This window comes from Lynx canadensis, chromosome X, assembly GCF_007474595.2.
Source record: "Lynx canadensis isolate LIC74 chromosome X, mLynCan4.pri.v2, whole genome shotgun sequence".
NCBI classification, from domain to species: Eukaryota; Metazoa; Chordata; class Mammalia; order Carnivora; family Felidae; genus Lynx; species Lynx canadensis.
The window spans coordinates 38,017,714-38,032,335 of NC_044321.2; the positions used below are offsets into that span (position 1 = coordinate 38,017,714).

The 14,622-nt window shown below is 43.3% G+C and overlaps 1 protein-coding gene across 1 annotated transcript in view; it reads right to left on the reverse strand.

Moving 5' to 3' along the window:
• MAOB (monoamine oxidase B) overlaps window positions 1-14,622 on the reverse strand; it is a 116,036-nt gene that overhangs the window by 63,876 nt on the left and 37,538 nt on the right. Inside the window, exons 2-3 of the mRNA XM_030304906.1 lie at window positions 9,617-9,711; window positions 8,259-8,396 (exon numbers count right to left, since the gene is read on the reverse strand). Coding sequence (XP_030160766.1) covers window positions 8,259-8,396; window positions 9,617-9,711 — 233 coding nt within the window. The remainder of the gene's footprint in view (window positions 1-8,258; window positions 8,397-9,616; window positions 9,712-14,622) is intronic.

Below are 14,622 nucleotides of genomic sequence, written 5' to 3' on the forward strand. Positions count from 1 at the left end.
TCTGAGCTGTCAGCACAGGGCCCAATGTGGGGCTCGAACTCATGAACTGCAAGATCATGACCTGAGCCGAAGTCGGACGCTTAACCGACTGAGCAAGCCAGGTGCTCCAGACCTAAAAACTTTCTTAACGTGAAAGTATGAAAATAGGGATCCAAGAATGTTAAATATAAGCAAAATATGCTGTGTGTGTGTATGTATGTGTGTGTGTAATCTTGAAGCACAAATAATGGAACGCTATTCATCTTACTTTCCAACAGGGTTTGTGAGAAAGTATAATCAGGAAAGTGAGGAAGAAACAGGGCTTGGGAAGGAACCAGTGGAGTAACTGTAGTCAACTGCAGAAAATTTTAAGGAAAAGAAAATGTTGAATTGGATTTTTCTAAGATGCGAGAGTGTACATTTGGAAGGAAGGCAGGCGGGCAAGCCAGGGGCTGGGGCTCAGAAGGAAACCATGGAAAGCTTCTCATCCAGGGGACGGCAAACTCCTTATGGTGTATTTCTGGCACCCCAAGACCTTGGTTCATGCTCTGAACCCATCGCTTTCTGCCATATGCAATTAATCGCTTTAGCCTTTATGTTCTTACCCGTGAAATGGGGCCAAAACTTTGAGTTCACAACCAAATAACTTCTGGTTATTTGGGACTCACCAATTAGATGGCATGTGTAAAATCACGTACTTGGTAGGAGCCAGACGTCCATATCCCAGTAGTGTTACCATTGTTATTATTTGCTGGTTGTAGCAAAGGCCACGAGAAAGGCAAGTTTAGGCCATTTTGTACGTCCTGTCATTCCCTCGGTACGTGCAGGCTGCTAACGCTCTTTGACCTGTGACAAGGTTGCTCTTATTCGCCACCGTTCTTTGGCAAGATGCGACCCTTTCCTTGCATCTTCCTTGGGATTTTTTTTTAATTTTTTAAAATGTTTATTTTTAAGACAGAGAGACACAGAGCATGAAAGGGGGAGGGGCAGAGAGGGAGGGAGACACAGAATCGGAAACAGGCTCCAGGCTCTGAGCCATCAGCCCAGAGCCTGACGCGGGGCTCGAACTCACGGACCGCGAGATCGTGACCTGGCTGAAGTCGGACGCTTAACCGACTGCGCCACCCAGGCGCCCCAAGGTTTATTTATTTTTAAGACAGAGAGACACAGAGCATGAACGGGGAAGGGGCAGAGAGAGAGGGAGACACAGAATCGGAAACAGGCTCCGGGCTCTGAGCTGTTGGCACAGAGCCCGACGCGGGGCTTGAACTCACAGACTGACCGTGAAATCATGACCTGAGCCGAAGTTGGATGCTTAAGCGACTGAGCCACCCAGGCACCCCACTGTAACTGAATTCTATACATTCTCTGCCCTCCACCTTCAGCAGGTTAGGTCTAAAAGTAACTCTGTGCTACCCACAACTCTAGCCCCTCTTAAGTTTATCCGAATGTGCATATGTATATGTTTGTACGTAGAGAATACGCTTACTGATTTTATCATAAATTCAGTTCCAAATGGAAACCTTGAGGCCCTAGAATAAATTCATCTCCTATCTCAAAATAGTGCTCCAAACACAGCCATTGAAAGCATAATTTTCGGCGAATTATTACATGCCAAAAAGCCGCTGTATTTTCTTTTTTTTTATTTAAAAAATTTTTTTAATGTTTTATTTATTTATGAGAGAGAGACAGAGTATGAGCAGGGGAGGGGCAGAGAGAGAGGGAGACACAAAATCCAAAGCAGGCTCCAGGATCTGAGCTGTCAGCACAGTGCCCGATGCGGGGCTCAAACTCGTGAACCACAAGATCCTCACCTGAGCTGAAGTCGGACGCTTAACTGACTGAGCCACCCGGGCGCCCCCACCATATTTTCTAAATAACACAAATGAGCATTATGGTTTCTTGAACAACTTAAAAAAACTTCAGAATGATCACTAGACAAATGGGTTCCACTTGCTGAAGAGGAAATGACTATTCTCCACATTGAAAAAAAAATCTCCCACGATGATTAAGAGATATTTGTCTCCAGCAAAAAAAGAAATGTCTTGGCATATAGGTAGGAGGGGAAAAGAAGGTTCCCAAAGCCCATCTCGGCTAGGGCAGACTCTTGGAGCCAGTGAGCTCTGTGTGGCATGTGTGAAGTTCATGTGAAATGGGCAGCTGTTCCTGTGTGAAATACAAGAGTTTGTCTAACCTGTTCCTGGGGGCTTCTGTCATCATAAGAGAATCGAGTGCACTTTGGACTTTGTTCCAGGCTTCCCTGGATTAATAGGACTGGAGATAAAGGTGTGGAGAAGGGAATATTAAGAGCCTGAAGAAGACCCAACACTTCTGATTTGCTGATTTCTGAGAGATGCTGAGGTCCTGCACGACAGGATAGTTTCTGTTTGCCAAATGCAATGTTAATTTGAAAATTTTATTTCTCAGTATTTGGGCTCTCATTCTTTCTATTTATTAAAATTTTTTTTTCAATGTTTATTTATTTTTGACAGAGAGACAGAGAGAGAGACAGAGAGAATCAGTGGGCGAGGGGCAGAGAGAGAGACACACACACACAGAATCCAAAGCAGGCTCCCGGCTCCGGGCTGTCAGCACAGAGCCCGACGCAGGGCTCAAACTCACGGACTGTGAGATCATGACCTGAGCCGAAGTCGGACGCTCAACCGACTGAGCCACCCAGGCGCCCCTCATTCTTTTTTTAAAGTTGAGTTATTTATTTTGAGTGAGAGAGAGAAGAGAGGGAGGGAGGGAGGAGTGGGGGAGGGGCAGAGAGAGAAGACAGAGAATCCCAAGCAGGCTCTGCGCTGTCAGTGCAGAGCCCGGCATGGGTCTCGATCCCATGAACGGTGAGATCATGACCTGAGCCAATATCAAGAGTCAGAAGCTTAACCGACTGAGCCACCCAGGGGCCCCTGGGCTCTCCTTCCGTTGCTGTTCCTCAAAACGGATAGGCATTTCAGCACCTGTGATCTCTTTGGAGAAATTCACATAACAGGTCTTGTTGATAGAGATCCAGTCTCTGTTCTCTGTCTTTTATGTGCTTCTTGCGTGTGGTATTTTCCAGTGGGTTTCCGGGTTCCCAATAAACAGGTGCTGAGCCAAATGGTGCAATATATTTGAGAGGGGTCTCATTCGCAGGCCTCGAGCACTGAGGCTGACCCCAGACATACACACAAGGGACGTTAACAATGAGCTTGGCTTCTGCCTGCTGAGAAGCAGACTAAGACCAGAGGATCTTCCCCCCCGCCCACCTCAGTTTCTCCAGATGGCTGAGGTTTGGAAAGGATTATCAGTGTGGAGTTGGGCTAAAGCGGTTTCATGTTTGACTAGACTCTGGTTCCAAAGTTCAGACTTACAGAAGTTTCTGAAACAGAGAAACTGTATTTGCCGACAGCCTAAATTGTACGAGACTTTTCTCCACTTTCTTTAAGAGACGAGCCCAAGAGAACAAAAAGATGAAAGAGACCACCACACACGCACGCACGCAAACACACACACACACACACACACAATGAGAGAAAGGGGCATAAATCAAAATATCGTGAAGATCCTTCTTAAGTTTTTATTTTTTGTCTTTTTTTTTTAAATTATGAGATAGTCCCCAAAAGGGAACAAGTTTTACAAGTCGCTTTCAAGGTATCTAAACAGCTGCTTTCTAAACTATACTAGCAGACACTAGCATGACCAGGGGTGCCTGGGTGGCTCAGTCTAAGGTTAAGCGTCCGACTTCAGCTCAGGTCATGATCTCACGGTTCGTGAGTTCAAGCCCCGCGTTGGGCTCTGTGCTGGCAGGTCAGATCCTGGAGCCTGCTTCAGATTCTGTGTCTCCCTCTCTCTCTCTGCCCCTCCCCTGCTTGTGCTCTCTCTCTCTCTCTCTCTCTCTCTCTCAAAAATAAACACTAAAAAATATTTAAAAAATGAAATTAGCATGCAAAACAGATTAAAAATTTCAGTACTGTTAAGCACTAACCGCCACGTTACAGATTTTGGAAGTGAGGAAAACACTTTCTAAATTATAAAGACATGAGCTGAAGTGATCGCTTTTCCCACTGATAATTAAATCCCAACATAGCTTGAGATCACATCTTTTATTCACGAGCAAGGCTTTAGAAAACCACATTTTAGCCACGTAAGACAGATCTATTGTAGTACTAAAAGTGAATGCCGCTCAGTAGTAATAAACATTTCTGACAGATCGGAGGCAGACAGGACAGAGGCTGCATATCACAGCAAACCAAGAGCGTGTGGATGCTGGTTATGGGGCATGGCATGAACATACCCCATCTATCAGCAGACTATTTCTTCCACAGATGCCAGGGAACTGGTGATACTGGGAGTCATCATTTCTTGAGAAAGACACCCTTCCTTTGGAGAGCTAGCCCATTGGGAGATGCTGGACCCTCCTGCTTTTTTTTTTTTTAAGTTAATTTATTTATTTTGAGAGAGGACAGAGAGAAAGAAAGAGATAGAGAGAGAGAGAGAGAAAATGCAAGTGGGGGAGGGGAAGAGAGCGAGGGAGAGAGAGAGAATCCCAATCAGGCTCCATGCTGCCAGCGCAGAGCCTGATGCGGGGCTCTAACTCATGAACCATGAGATCATGACCCGCGCCAGTATCAAGAGTTGGACACTTAACCGACTGAGCCATCCAGGTGTCCCTGGACCCTCCTGCTTTTATGAGTAGCTCCATTTCACCAGTTTCTTTATGTTTGTTTGTTTCATTGATTGTTTGTTTTTGAGAAAGAGAGTGCGTGAGTGGGGAGAGGGAGAGAGAGAGAATCTTAAGCAGGTTCCATGCTTAGTTCGAAGTCCGACTCAAGGTTTGATCCCACGATCCTGGGATCATGATCTGAGCCGAAATCAAGAGGCAGACCCTCAACTGACTGAGCCACTCAGGTGTCCCTCGCCAGTTTCAATTTGAAACTGCTGGTTGCAACACAGTCAAATTCCTTAGCCGAATGGTATTAAAGCTGCCCATAAAACTGTCTTCCATTAACGTTCATGTAAAAAAATCTGAAAAGCAGATTCCTCGAGCAGGCGTATTTGAATAGCAGGATCTGACAATATGGTAAGTAGCATACTTAATACTCTCAGGCTTTGGGTTAAGAAACACACTAGGGTACGCTGATGAAACAAGGCACAAATGTACTATATATATGCGTGAACCATACTTTGCACTCGGGAACAGTAGTTATTGAAATAGGCAAGAGAGAGTAGCATCCAAACGCCTACAGTACTGCCTACCAGGACAGAGGAGACAAATTTCTGAACGATATTCTTTGGCATGTAGTAGGAGATAGAACACTAGAGTTGTTATCAGTGATTCCAGAAATGGATGTAGCCATCCAAAATGCTTTCACAGGTTAAAAATAAGAAAAATGAGGGGCGCTTGGGTGGCCCAGTCGATTGAGCATCCGACTTCGGCTCAGGTCATGATCTCGCGGTTGATGAGTTCGAGCCCCGCGTGGGGCTCTGTGCTGACAGCTCAGAGCCTGGAGCCTGTTTCGGATTCTGTGTCTCCCACTCTGTCTCTGTCCCTCCCCTGCTCATGCTCTGTCTCTCTCTGTCTTAAAAATAAATATAAACATTAAGCAAAAAAAAAAAAAAAAAAATGACATGCTAGCAGAGACATGGAGGTGGTGATGGTGGAGGACAAATATTTAGTTTTGGGAGGACTTCTTAGGTATCAGGTCTTTATCATTTATTATAATGCAGCTCCTCACTGGATATGACCACAGGAGGTCAAATTAGCACCTCTATCAACACTGAAAAAGACCTTCATGTAGCCTCATTAGCGTTTCAATTGTCCTGGCAGTGAGAATTAATTAGAGTAAGTCAGTATGTCAAATATATATACATATATGCATATGTATGCAATATTTTTAAGTGTACTGATATTTCTCATTTCTTCCAGTAGAGGTCAGAAAATAGCAATACAGGAATATGAAAATCTATGAACCAAAGAATACTTAGCATGATTTTCTCTAGATAGGATCATGGAAGGGTTTTTAAGTTGTTTTCCTTTACGCACCTTTTCTAATTATATTTGTACTTTTGTGATAATTAAAACGCAATGGCATTTATTTGAAATTTCATAAGGGGCACTGTCGGCATATGTATTTACCCTGTATCGAGTCAGGGATACTGATTAATTATTTGTATTTTTTTCTTAGCTGCACATAGATTATTTGAAATCGTCTAAGAGGGGCGCCTGGGTGGCGCAGTCGGTTAAGCGTCCGACTTCAGCCAGGTCACGATCTCGCGGTCCGTGAGTTCAAGCCCCGCGTCGGGCTCTGGGCTGACGGCTCAGAGCCTGGAGCCTGTTTCCGATTCTGTGTCTCCCTCTCTCTCTGCCCCTCCCGCGTTCATGCTCTGTCTCTCTCTGTCCCAAAAATAAATAAATGTTGAAAAAAAAAATTTTGAAATCGTCTAAGAAAGCAGCACGTCTGGCCATAGCCCTGAAAAATTATTTCACTGTAACATCGTTTCCTTTGTCTGGAAAAACCTAAAAGAGATCCTAGTGTTCTGGGAAGTCAAAGAAATCAGTCAGCATGACCTGCATTTAAAAGCAAGGAACCCGGGGCGCCTGGGCGGCTCAGTCAGTTGAGCGCCTGACTTTGGCTCGGGTCATGATCTCACAGTCCGTGAGTTCGAGCCCCGCATCGGGCTCTGTGCTCACAGCTCAGAGCCTGGAGCCTGCTTCGGATTCTGTGTTTCCCTCTCTCTCTGCCCCTCCCCTGCTCATGCTCTCTCTCTGTCTCAAAAATAAAAAACATTAAAAAAAAATAAAAATAAAAGCAAGGAACCCAATGAAAGATCTTTGCTAAGCTTGTGGATTGATGCTCAACAAATTGCACTATCACCGTGCTACATTTTCATTTCTAATTCATGTGTCCCTTCTTCCGCTAGACACAGATGGAAAGCAAGGCGAAAAGGCTTATAAAACAAAATCTGAAGGTCAACCAAACATTTATGTAAAAATTAAGGAAATCTTTTACTTGCATGTAGATGTTTATTTCCTCTTTTATTAAATGACTCATAACGTACAGTCTGTTATTTGTCCTTCTTGATATTATCACTCACAAAGAATATCAGGGTGTCAACATTGTGAATATAAATCAAAACTGCCTGCCGCTAGTTTCTTCTGTCTTCTAAAGGGAAGATTTCTACCACGGAGGAGTATGTCTCTGTATTCTCACTTCCACCTATAAAGGCAAGTATGGAAGAGAGGAAAAGCTGAAGTTCAAAACCTCTAACAGTTCTTCTATGGGACTCCAGGATGGGGCCCAGAACAGGTGACTCTGTTGGTCAGAGAACAACAGTGACTTTTTGGACAAAGACAATGATGCCGGGAAAACAAGGATCAGGGAGATATGAGAGGAGTCTGGAGACATCACCATGGTGGGTGACTTGGATGCACAGAGAAGTGTGGCCGGTAAGAAATCCTCAGGGGCTCACTGGTCTAATAGCTTATTAGAGTAAGAATGTCCAATATTTGATTCTTAGCTGTTTGTTTCTGCAATTAAACCTCCCAGCCCCAGAGCTCAAAACTTCAGTCAAGCGTGTCGCACACAAATGCTTGGGGTGGTCTGAAGAAAATCAAGATGAAGAGGTGAATTTGAACACAGGCTGGCATAAAGCGAAGGGAAGAGAAAGAGTCACAGGCCATAAGATGTGAATGAGCAGAGGCATCATGGAAGCAAGAACCATGAGCCACAAATGATCATGGGAATGGGAGACCCAGTCAACTCACAGAAACTTTGGGGAGATCGATGGAGGTTCCCCACAATAGATGGAATTTGGGACTTGAGCCACTTTTATGTAAATCTCCAAAGAAGAGTAACCTTTAATGATATGTAGAATACAATGACAAATTTTAAAATATTACGTTAGGCATACTACAAATACTCTTTACAACATGAAGTCTAGGGCAGCCTTTATAAAACTGTACTCAGGTTTTTGTATCACATGAAAGAACCCAGATATTTAGATAGAGGCACTTAATAAATCGACTGCATTTTTTTCTCTCTTGGTTTTGTGAAACTTTTTGCCAAATGGGCAATGCCGCTTTGTCAACAACCTTCCCAAATAGGTTAGAATTCTCATCTTAATTCTACTTTGGTGGCAGCGAAAACATTTTCACAATGGTTAAAATACACTTATAAAGTACACATACATCATTGAGGACTACAGTAGATTCTCTGAGTGAAGGATCTGGAATTCATATATGGAAAGACCCATAGAGAAGTCTTCAAACCTTTCAAAGGCTGGCCCAGGCCTACCTTTACATGGTGGATGAGATGTTCCACTTCATTCACTTTGTAGGTCTCCAATCCCAGCTCCTTGGCTAATCTTAAGATTCGATTCTGAGTTGGCCCAACATAAGATCCTCCGAGGTCCACGTATTTAACCTCTTGGTTCTGTTTTCCCAGGGAAAAAAAACCAGAAATAAATATTTGCGGAAATGTTCTTCCTAGATTAAAAAAAAAAAAGAGAGAGAGCTCTGAAATCAACAAATGGGTATTTCACAGACCTTGAGGTGTATCCGTGGAAAATGGGATTCTATTTTCAACTGTACTTCATTCATGTGACTTACCTGTCCTTAAACCATTCTGCAATTTAAAGCAAACTGGATTGAACTTTACTTTTTTTTTTTTTAAGGTTTATTTATTCTTGAGGGAGAGAGAGACAGAGTGTGAGTGGGGGAAGGGCAGAGAGAGAGAGAGAGAGGGAGAGAGAGAGAGAGAGAGAGAGAGAGAGAGAGAGACAAAGAATCCAAAGCAGGTTCCAGGCTCTGGGCTGGCAGCACGGAGCCCGACATGGGGCTCAAACTCATGAGCCGTGAGATTATGACCTGAGTCGAAGTCGGATGCTTAACCAACTGAGCCACCCAGGTGCCCCTGGATTGAATTTTAAATAGGCAGGAGACTTCTGAATGCCATCACTCACAATATATACCACCTCATGGTTTGTTTTCTAGTGCCTTGAATTTGTAAGCTATGAATCGTTGATGCATTTCTCTTTACTTGGTACTCCAGGCTAATTTTGAGCCACTTAATGCTAGAGAAAAACGAAGAAAGGAAATGATCACTTCTGTGGTTAATCCAGACATTTGAAAGATAGCATCAGGGAATATTTTGGCCATAATGTGAACCTTTGAAATTGCTCTCCTATGTTCATAAACAAGTTTTCCATATGGTTACAAATCAGCTTGGTTTCCAATGATGAAGGACCAATCTCTGAAGAAGTAACCACAAAAGCTCCCTATGTCTGAACATGTCCAGGCATAACCAGATACCTATCAGCCAGGACACCATAGAAGGTGTTTCTTGTTTTCTTTTGTTGTCTAGCTCCCCCTGTCCCCGAAGATAACATAACTTTCACAAAGGCGGGAATCTTTAGTTTATTTACTGATGTATTCTAAACACCTCCTTATTGGTGCAATAATTTATGGGGCATCGTGAGGTAAGAAAAGAGACAGAAGCACATGTGGAAAAGGTAGCAAATTGAGAGGCTGCGGAGAATGTTTCTTTTAGTAAGAGTCAAATGAAATTCAAGACTTCTAGAAAGGAAAAAAAAAGACACAGTAACTCCGCTTCCGTCCTACATTTCTCCATCCCATCCTTAATGTCTTACTTACCCTGATGGTGTAAGTCCTGCCTCCTACTCGGTCCCGGGCTTCCAGAACAACCACATTCAGGCCAGAGTCATGCAGAAGCTTGGCTGCCGCCATACCTGGGAGAAAATACAATCACCATCAAAGACCTCACAGGGATTCCGGGTAAGCGCCTCATGTTAACGTCGATGAGAAAAGCCCACGATGGCTCACACACATGGCCTACCGTTACGTGCACCTTACAGGTGGCTGGGGTTTCTCAACAGAGGCCCAGATTCCAAGAATGGGAAACCAACTGGTCTTTTCTAGCAAGAACAAAAGGGATTTCGTTTTTGGTAAATGTCTCAAATCTTAAAAACATCCTCGGTCACTGTATCAAAATGTCTATCTGACAGTACAAACGGAAACACAAGGCCACACTTAAATGCACAAGCCCCAGTCAACACCAGACCAAATGTAGCCGTTGACTTATTTCTTTTTTTTCTTTTAATTTTAATTTTAGAAAGAGAGAGACAGACAGACAGACAGCAAGTGGCGGAGAGGGGCAGAGGAAGAGAGAGAGAATCCGAAGCAGCCCCTCTGAGGGGCTCGATCCCATGACCCCGGGATCATGACCTGAGCCAAAATCAAGAGTCGGACACGCAACCGACTGAGCCACCCAGGCCTCCCTAGGTGTAGTTTTTGACCTCGGAGACCTTAAAATCGTGCATCTTTAAAACCACCTTACATAGCTCAGTAAGATCTTTCGCAGACAGGAGAGCTCTGGAGCCCTTACCATGATGACTGAATTTCCTCAGTTCTAATTACCTTAATCATTTGCTTTGTGAGAACAAACAAAATCGAGGAAATGCCAAGACGCTGTGCATTACAGAGAAATGAAACTGGCTTCTATCTTGTCTTTCAAAAATAATAGTTCTGGGATTTTTAGACCCCACTGGGTGCAAAGTAAAAGAGAGAGAGAGAGAGAGAGAGAGAGAAAGATTCCTATAAAAAGAGCTAATACTCATATCATACTCCCTACCACTTGAGACCCTGTTCTAAGTGTTTTTATATATTAATTCAGTGAATTCTCACAAAAACCCATTGAGAAAAGGCACTGTTGATCTTTCCATTTTATGGCCGAGGACACTGAAACACACAAGGTCTCACGTCGAGCCAGCAAAGCCAAGCCAGGCAGTTTCACTCCTGGGTCAGGATTCATAACCACACGCACTGTTTTCCACGGAGCCTCCCGGCCATTGTCTCCAGAGATGGCATCTTCCCATTTCTGCGCCGGGGGGAAATTACATTTCAAAAGATATTTTTTACTTTATTTGGATCAACACATTTTTAAAACACACTTGTATCTTGTGGTCCGATAAGAATCCATAAAACATAAAATATGAGCCCACCCGTAAAAGCCATAAAGAAAAGTCGGGGCTCTGTTCATTGTCTATCAGCTACCCTAAAAGAGGAAACCCATTTTTTTTTTTTTTTTTTTAGAAAAAAAGGCTGATCTGATCTGACATTTCATTATTGGAGTTAATCTGTCTTCCATGCCCTGTCCTTGGAGGCAGGAGGCTTTCAGCTGGTGGCAGAGTTAGGGTCCCAAAGTCCCCAACCACCCACGCAGTGCATACGGGATTGCACACCCTCATTTAGAAATATAAGGCTTGGATTTTTAACCCCAGTGCTAATTCGACCTCCATGAGGAAAAAAAAAGGAGAAAACATTTCTATTTAGATAGAACGCAATTTCAAAATTGCACACGATTCAATGCCATTTCTCTTATCAAGCATCAGTTCAGCAAATGAAATATGAAATAACACGCAGCCATAGTAACCGCTGTTATCAGGGAATTCAGACAGACCCGCTGAGCACGCCCGGGCTTAAACAAAAGGGTTCAGAATGAAATACAACATCGCTCACACATGCTAGCATTTTCTGTTCCACAAAAGGCACTGTCTTTTGGTCTGTGCAGTTACCCAACAGTATCTGATGCTAACCACGAACAGTTATTAAAACAAGCCAGGGTCTTATCAAACCATTCAATAGACAGTTCTCTGTGCTTGTGTGCCTTAAAAAGTCATACCCAGAAACTTACAAAAAATATCTGTAAACAGGGCAATACGAGGGTATGTGGTTGGAAATACCTCCCAATTTGCTTAATATTCACCGTGGGGGGAGTGCGGGGGTGTTCAATTGCTTGTCGGACATCAAGTGGCAAAAATGGATTTGGAAAATAATTGGTCCGATTATGGGTGGCTTAAAGAAGTCACTGTGGTTTAGGAGAAGGGAATTTCAGAAGACTTAAGAAACGGAGGATTTGGGAGTCTGGTCAGGAGGCGATTAAGACTAGGAAGCAGCTCTCCAGGGGGCGCCTGGGTGGCTCTCAGTCGGTTAAGCATCCCACTTTGGCTCAGGTCATGATCTCATGGTCTGCGAGTTTGAGCCCTGCGTCAGGCTCTGTGCTGACAGCTCAGAGCCTGGAACCTGCTTCGGATTCTGTGTCTCTCTCCGCCACTCCCCAGCTCACGCTCTGTCTTTCTCTCAATAAATAAATAAACGCTGAAAAAATTAAAAGTACAAAGCAATTATAAGCTCGCTCTTAAATGGGTTACAAAAGTTAAATATCCATGTATAAGAAAAACTGGCACTTTAAGATTCTTATATTTAGATGGAGAGCGGAATGCTTTAAGATATTTCATGTGACTCACTGTAATGCAGTTACTGTATTTTTCATTTTTCCTCTTTGGTTCAAGGATAGTAGTTAAGAGTTCAGGTTTGGGGCTGAACTCTGACGCTGCTGTTTACTGATTGTGTAATCAACGGCAAGTCAGTGAATGTCTTTAAACCTCCATTTTTTTCTTAAAAAAATTTTTTTTTCAGCACTGTGAAGATCAGATGAGCTTTGCTTATAAAGTGCCTCACACGGAATAAAACGAATGCTGTGTTTTATGACAGTGCCTGTTATTTTCTGTTTAAAAAGAAACTGCTGTAGTTTTTTAACGTGTCAGGAAATGATTGCTTACGTGTTTAAACAGCGCCCATGACACTGTCTGGTGTTTTAGGGCAAATATATTTCTGCTACTTTCTGATTTGGGCTTTTTTTTTTCTTTTTTGCCCCTAGTATTGCATTTTAAAATCCCCAGACCTCCCAGAGAATGCACCATCCCTCATATTTTTGTTCTACGGCAAAATGCGTTTCAAGTTCCCCCAAATCGGCAGAGACATGAACTCTTGAGAAAGAGTCCTGTCGTAGGCTGGACAGCTCTGTAGAGTTCATTGCTTGGCTTATTAATTCTTCCATCGGCTAAACTATCAGTCCTTTCCCCAGTCATCAGGGAGGAGTCCCTGGGAGTACTTCTTTTTTTTTTTTTTTTAATTTTTTTTAATGTTTATTTTTGAGAGAGAGAGAAAGAGAGAGCATGAGCCAGGGAGGGGAAGAGAGAGAGGGAGACACAAAATCCAAAGCAGGCTCCAGGCTCCGAGCTATCAGCGCAGAGCCCGACTCGGGGCTTGAACCCACGGACCGTGAGATCATGACCCCAGCCGAAGTCCGACGCTTAATCGGCTGAGCCACCCAGGCAGGCAACCCTGCTTTGTGCTTTTAAAAAGTTAATTAAACCAGAACTTAATGCGCAGTATCAATTAATATTTCACAAACGGATTATCGCTGGCATATTCACCAGCAGCTCCTCTGTGCCCTGCACAGGCTCCTGATAAGATCATCTCATTTGTAGACTCCAGATGGTGCAGAGTCCACGGTGTTTGGGCTCAAAGAGGCTTCCTTGGATGAATGACGAATAGCACAGCACAATGATGGACTGATGCCTAATTCCATGAAATTATAAAAACACTGTGTCTTTCTTCTCAGGTAGTTTACTTGGAAAAGGTTTCACCAAAGTGATGACTGCCTCCACCATTTTCATACTTCGGTTTGGATTAGGCGTGCAAATGATTTTAAATATCTAAATATCAGTGGTGTGCAGCATTATTAGCATTCAATGCTTCCAGGTTTTTTATGTGTCATGGAAAAACAACCCAGAAGTTGGATGATGCGAGGAGATGGTAAGATACGCAGTGCTGGTAACAGAAGGGGTGCTTCAAGGCGTTTTAGGAGCAGAGAAGGGGTTAGGATGCAGAGGGAAGAGAAAAATCACAATCACCTCTTGCCCCATGCTTTGCTTTGTCAATCTGGCTCACGTCCTTCGTATCAAAACCTGACACTTAACAAAGCTTTTTCAGAGTTTTAAAACACAATGTTAATTGGGGCGCCTGGGTGGCTTAGTTGGTTAAGCATCTGACTCTTGATTTCGGCTCAGGTCATGATCTCACGGTTCGTGAGTTCAAGCCCCCCATCAGGCTCTGTGCTGACAGTGCGGAGCCTGCTTGGGATTCTCTCTCTCCCTCTCTCTCTGCCCTCCCCCCTGCTCGTGTGCACGCTCTCTCTCTCGCTTTCAAAATAAGTAAGACATAAACATTTAAAAAATGTTTATTAATAAAATGCAAAGTTAATTGTTTTGAAAACATTATGAAACATCAATACTTCAATACCACGGGAGGACTTTTTCTCAGTTTAAAGGCACTCCCCCACCAAAAAAAGTATCACGCTAACCAAAACTGACAAAAAAATTCACTGTACCTCAAAGCATCTCTAACCTTATAACCTTGGTAAAAGATACAAGCATTTCCCCAGGAGGGATGAAAGGCAAAAATATGAAAATAGCCTTCAACACCTCTGTCACTTCCGACAAAGAAAAGGCTTTATGAGAAAATTCTGGAAACAACCAAGTGACCTTCGGATCAAAGAAGTGAGATTCTTTAATGTCTCTAAAGAGAATGCCTTTTAGCTATTTAACACAAATACACACACACACACACACACACACACACACACAAGGTCTGGGTTAAGGAGAAAAATATCCCCTTTGTGAAATAAATTCATTAAAGGAAAATGGTATTTGTAGGTGGAATTTAGTTGTTAATTGCTGAACTTTTCAACACAGAGACGCAGGTAAAGATACCACAAAACAGCCAACATTTTGAGC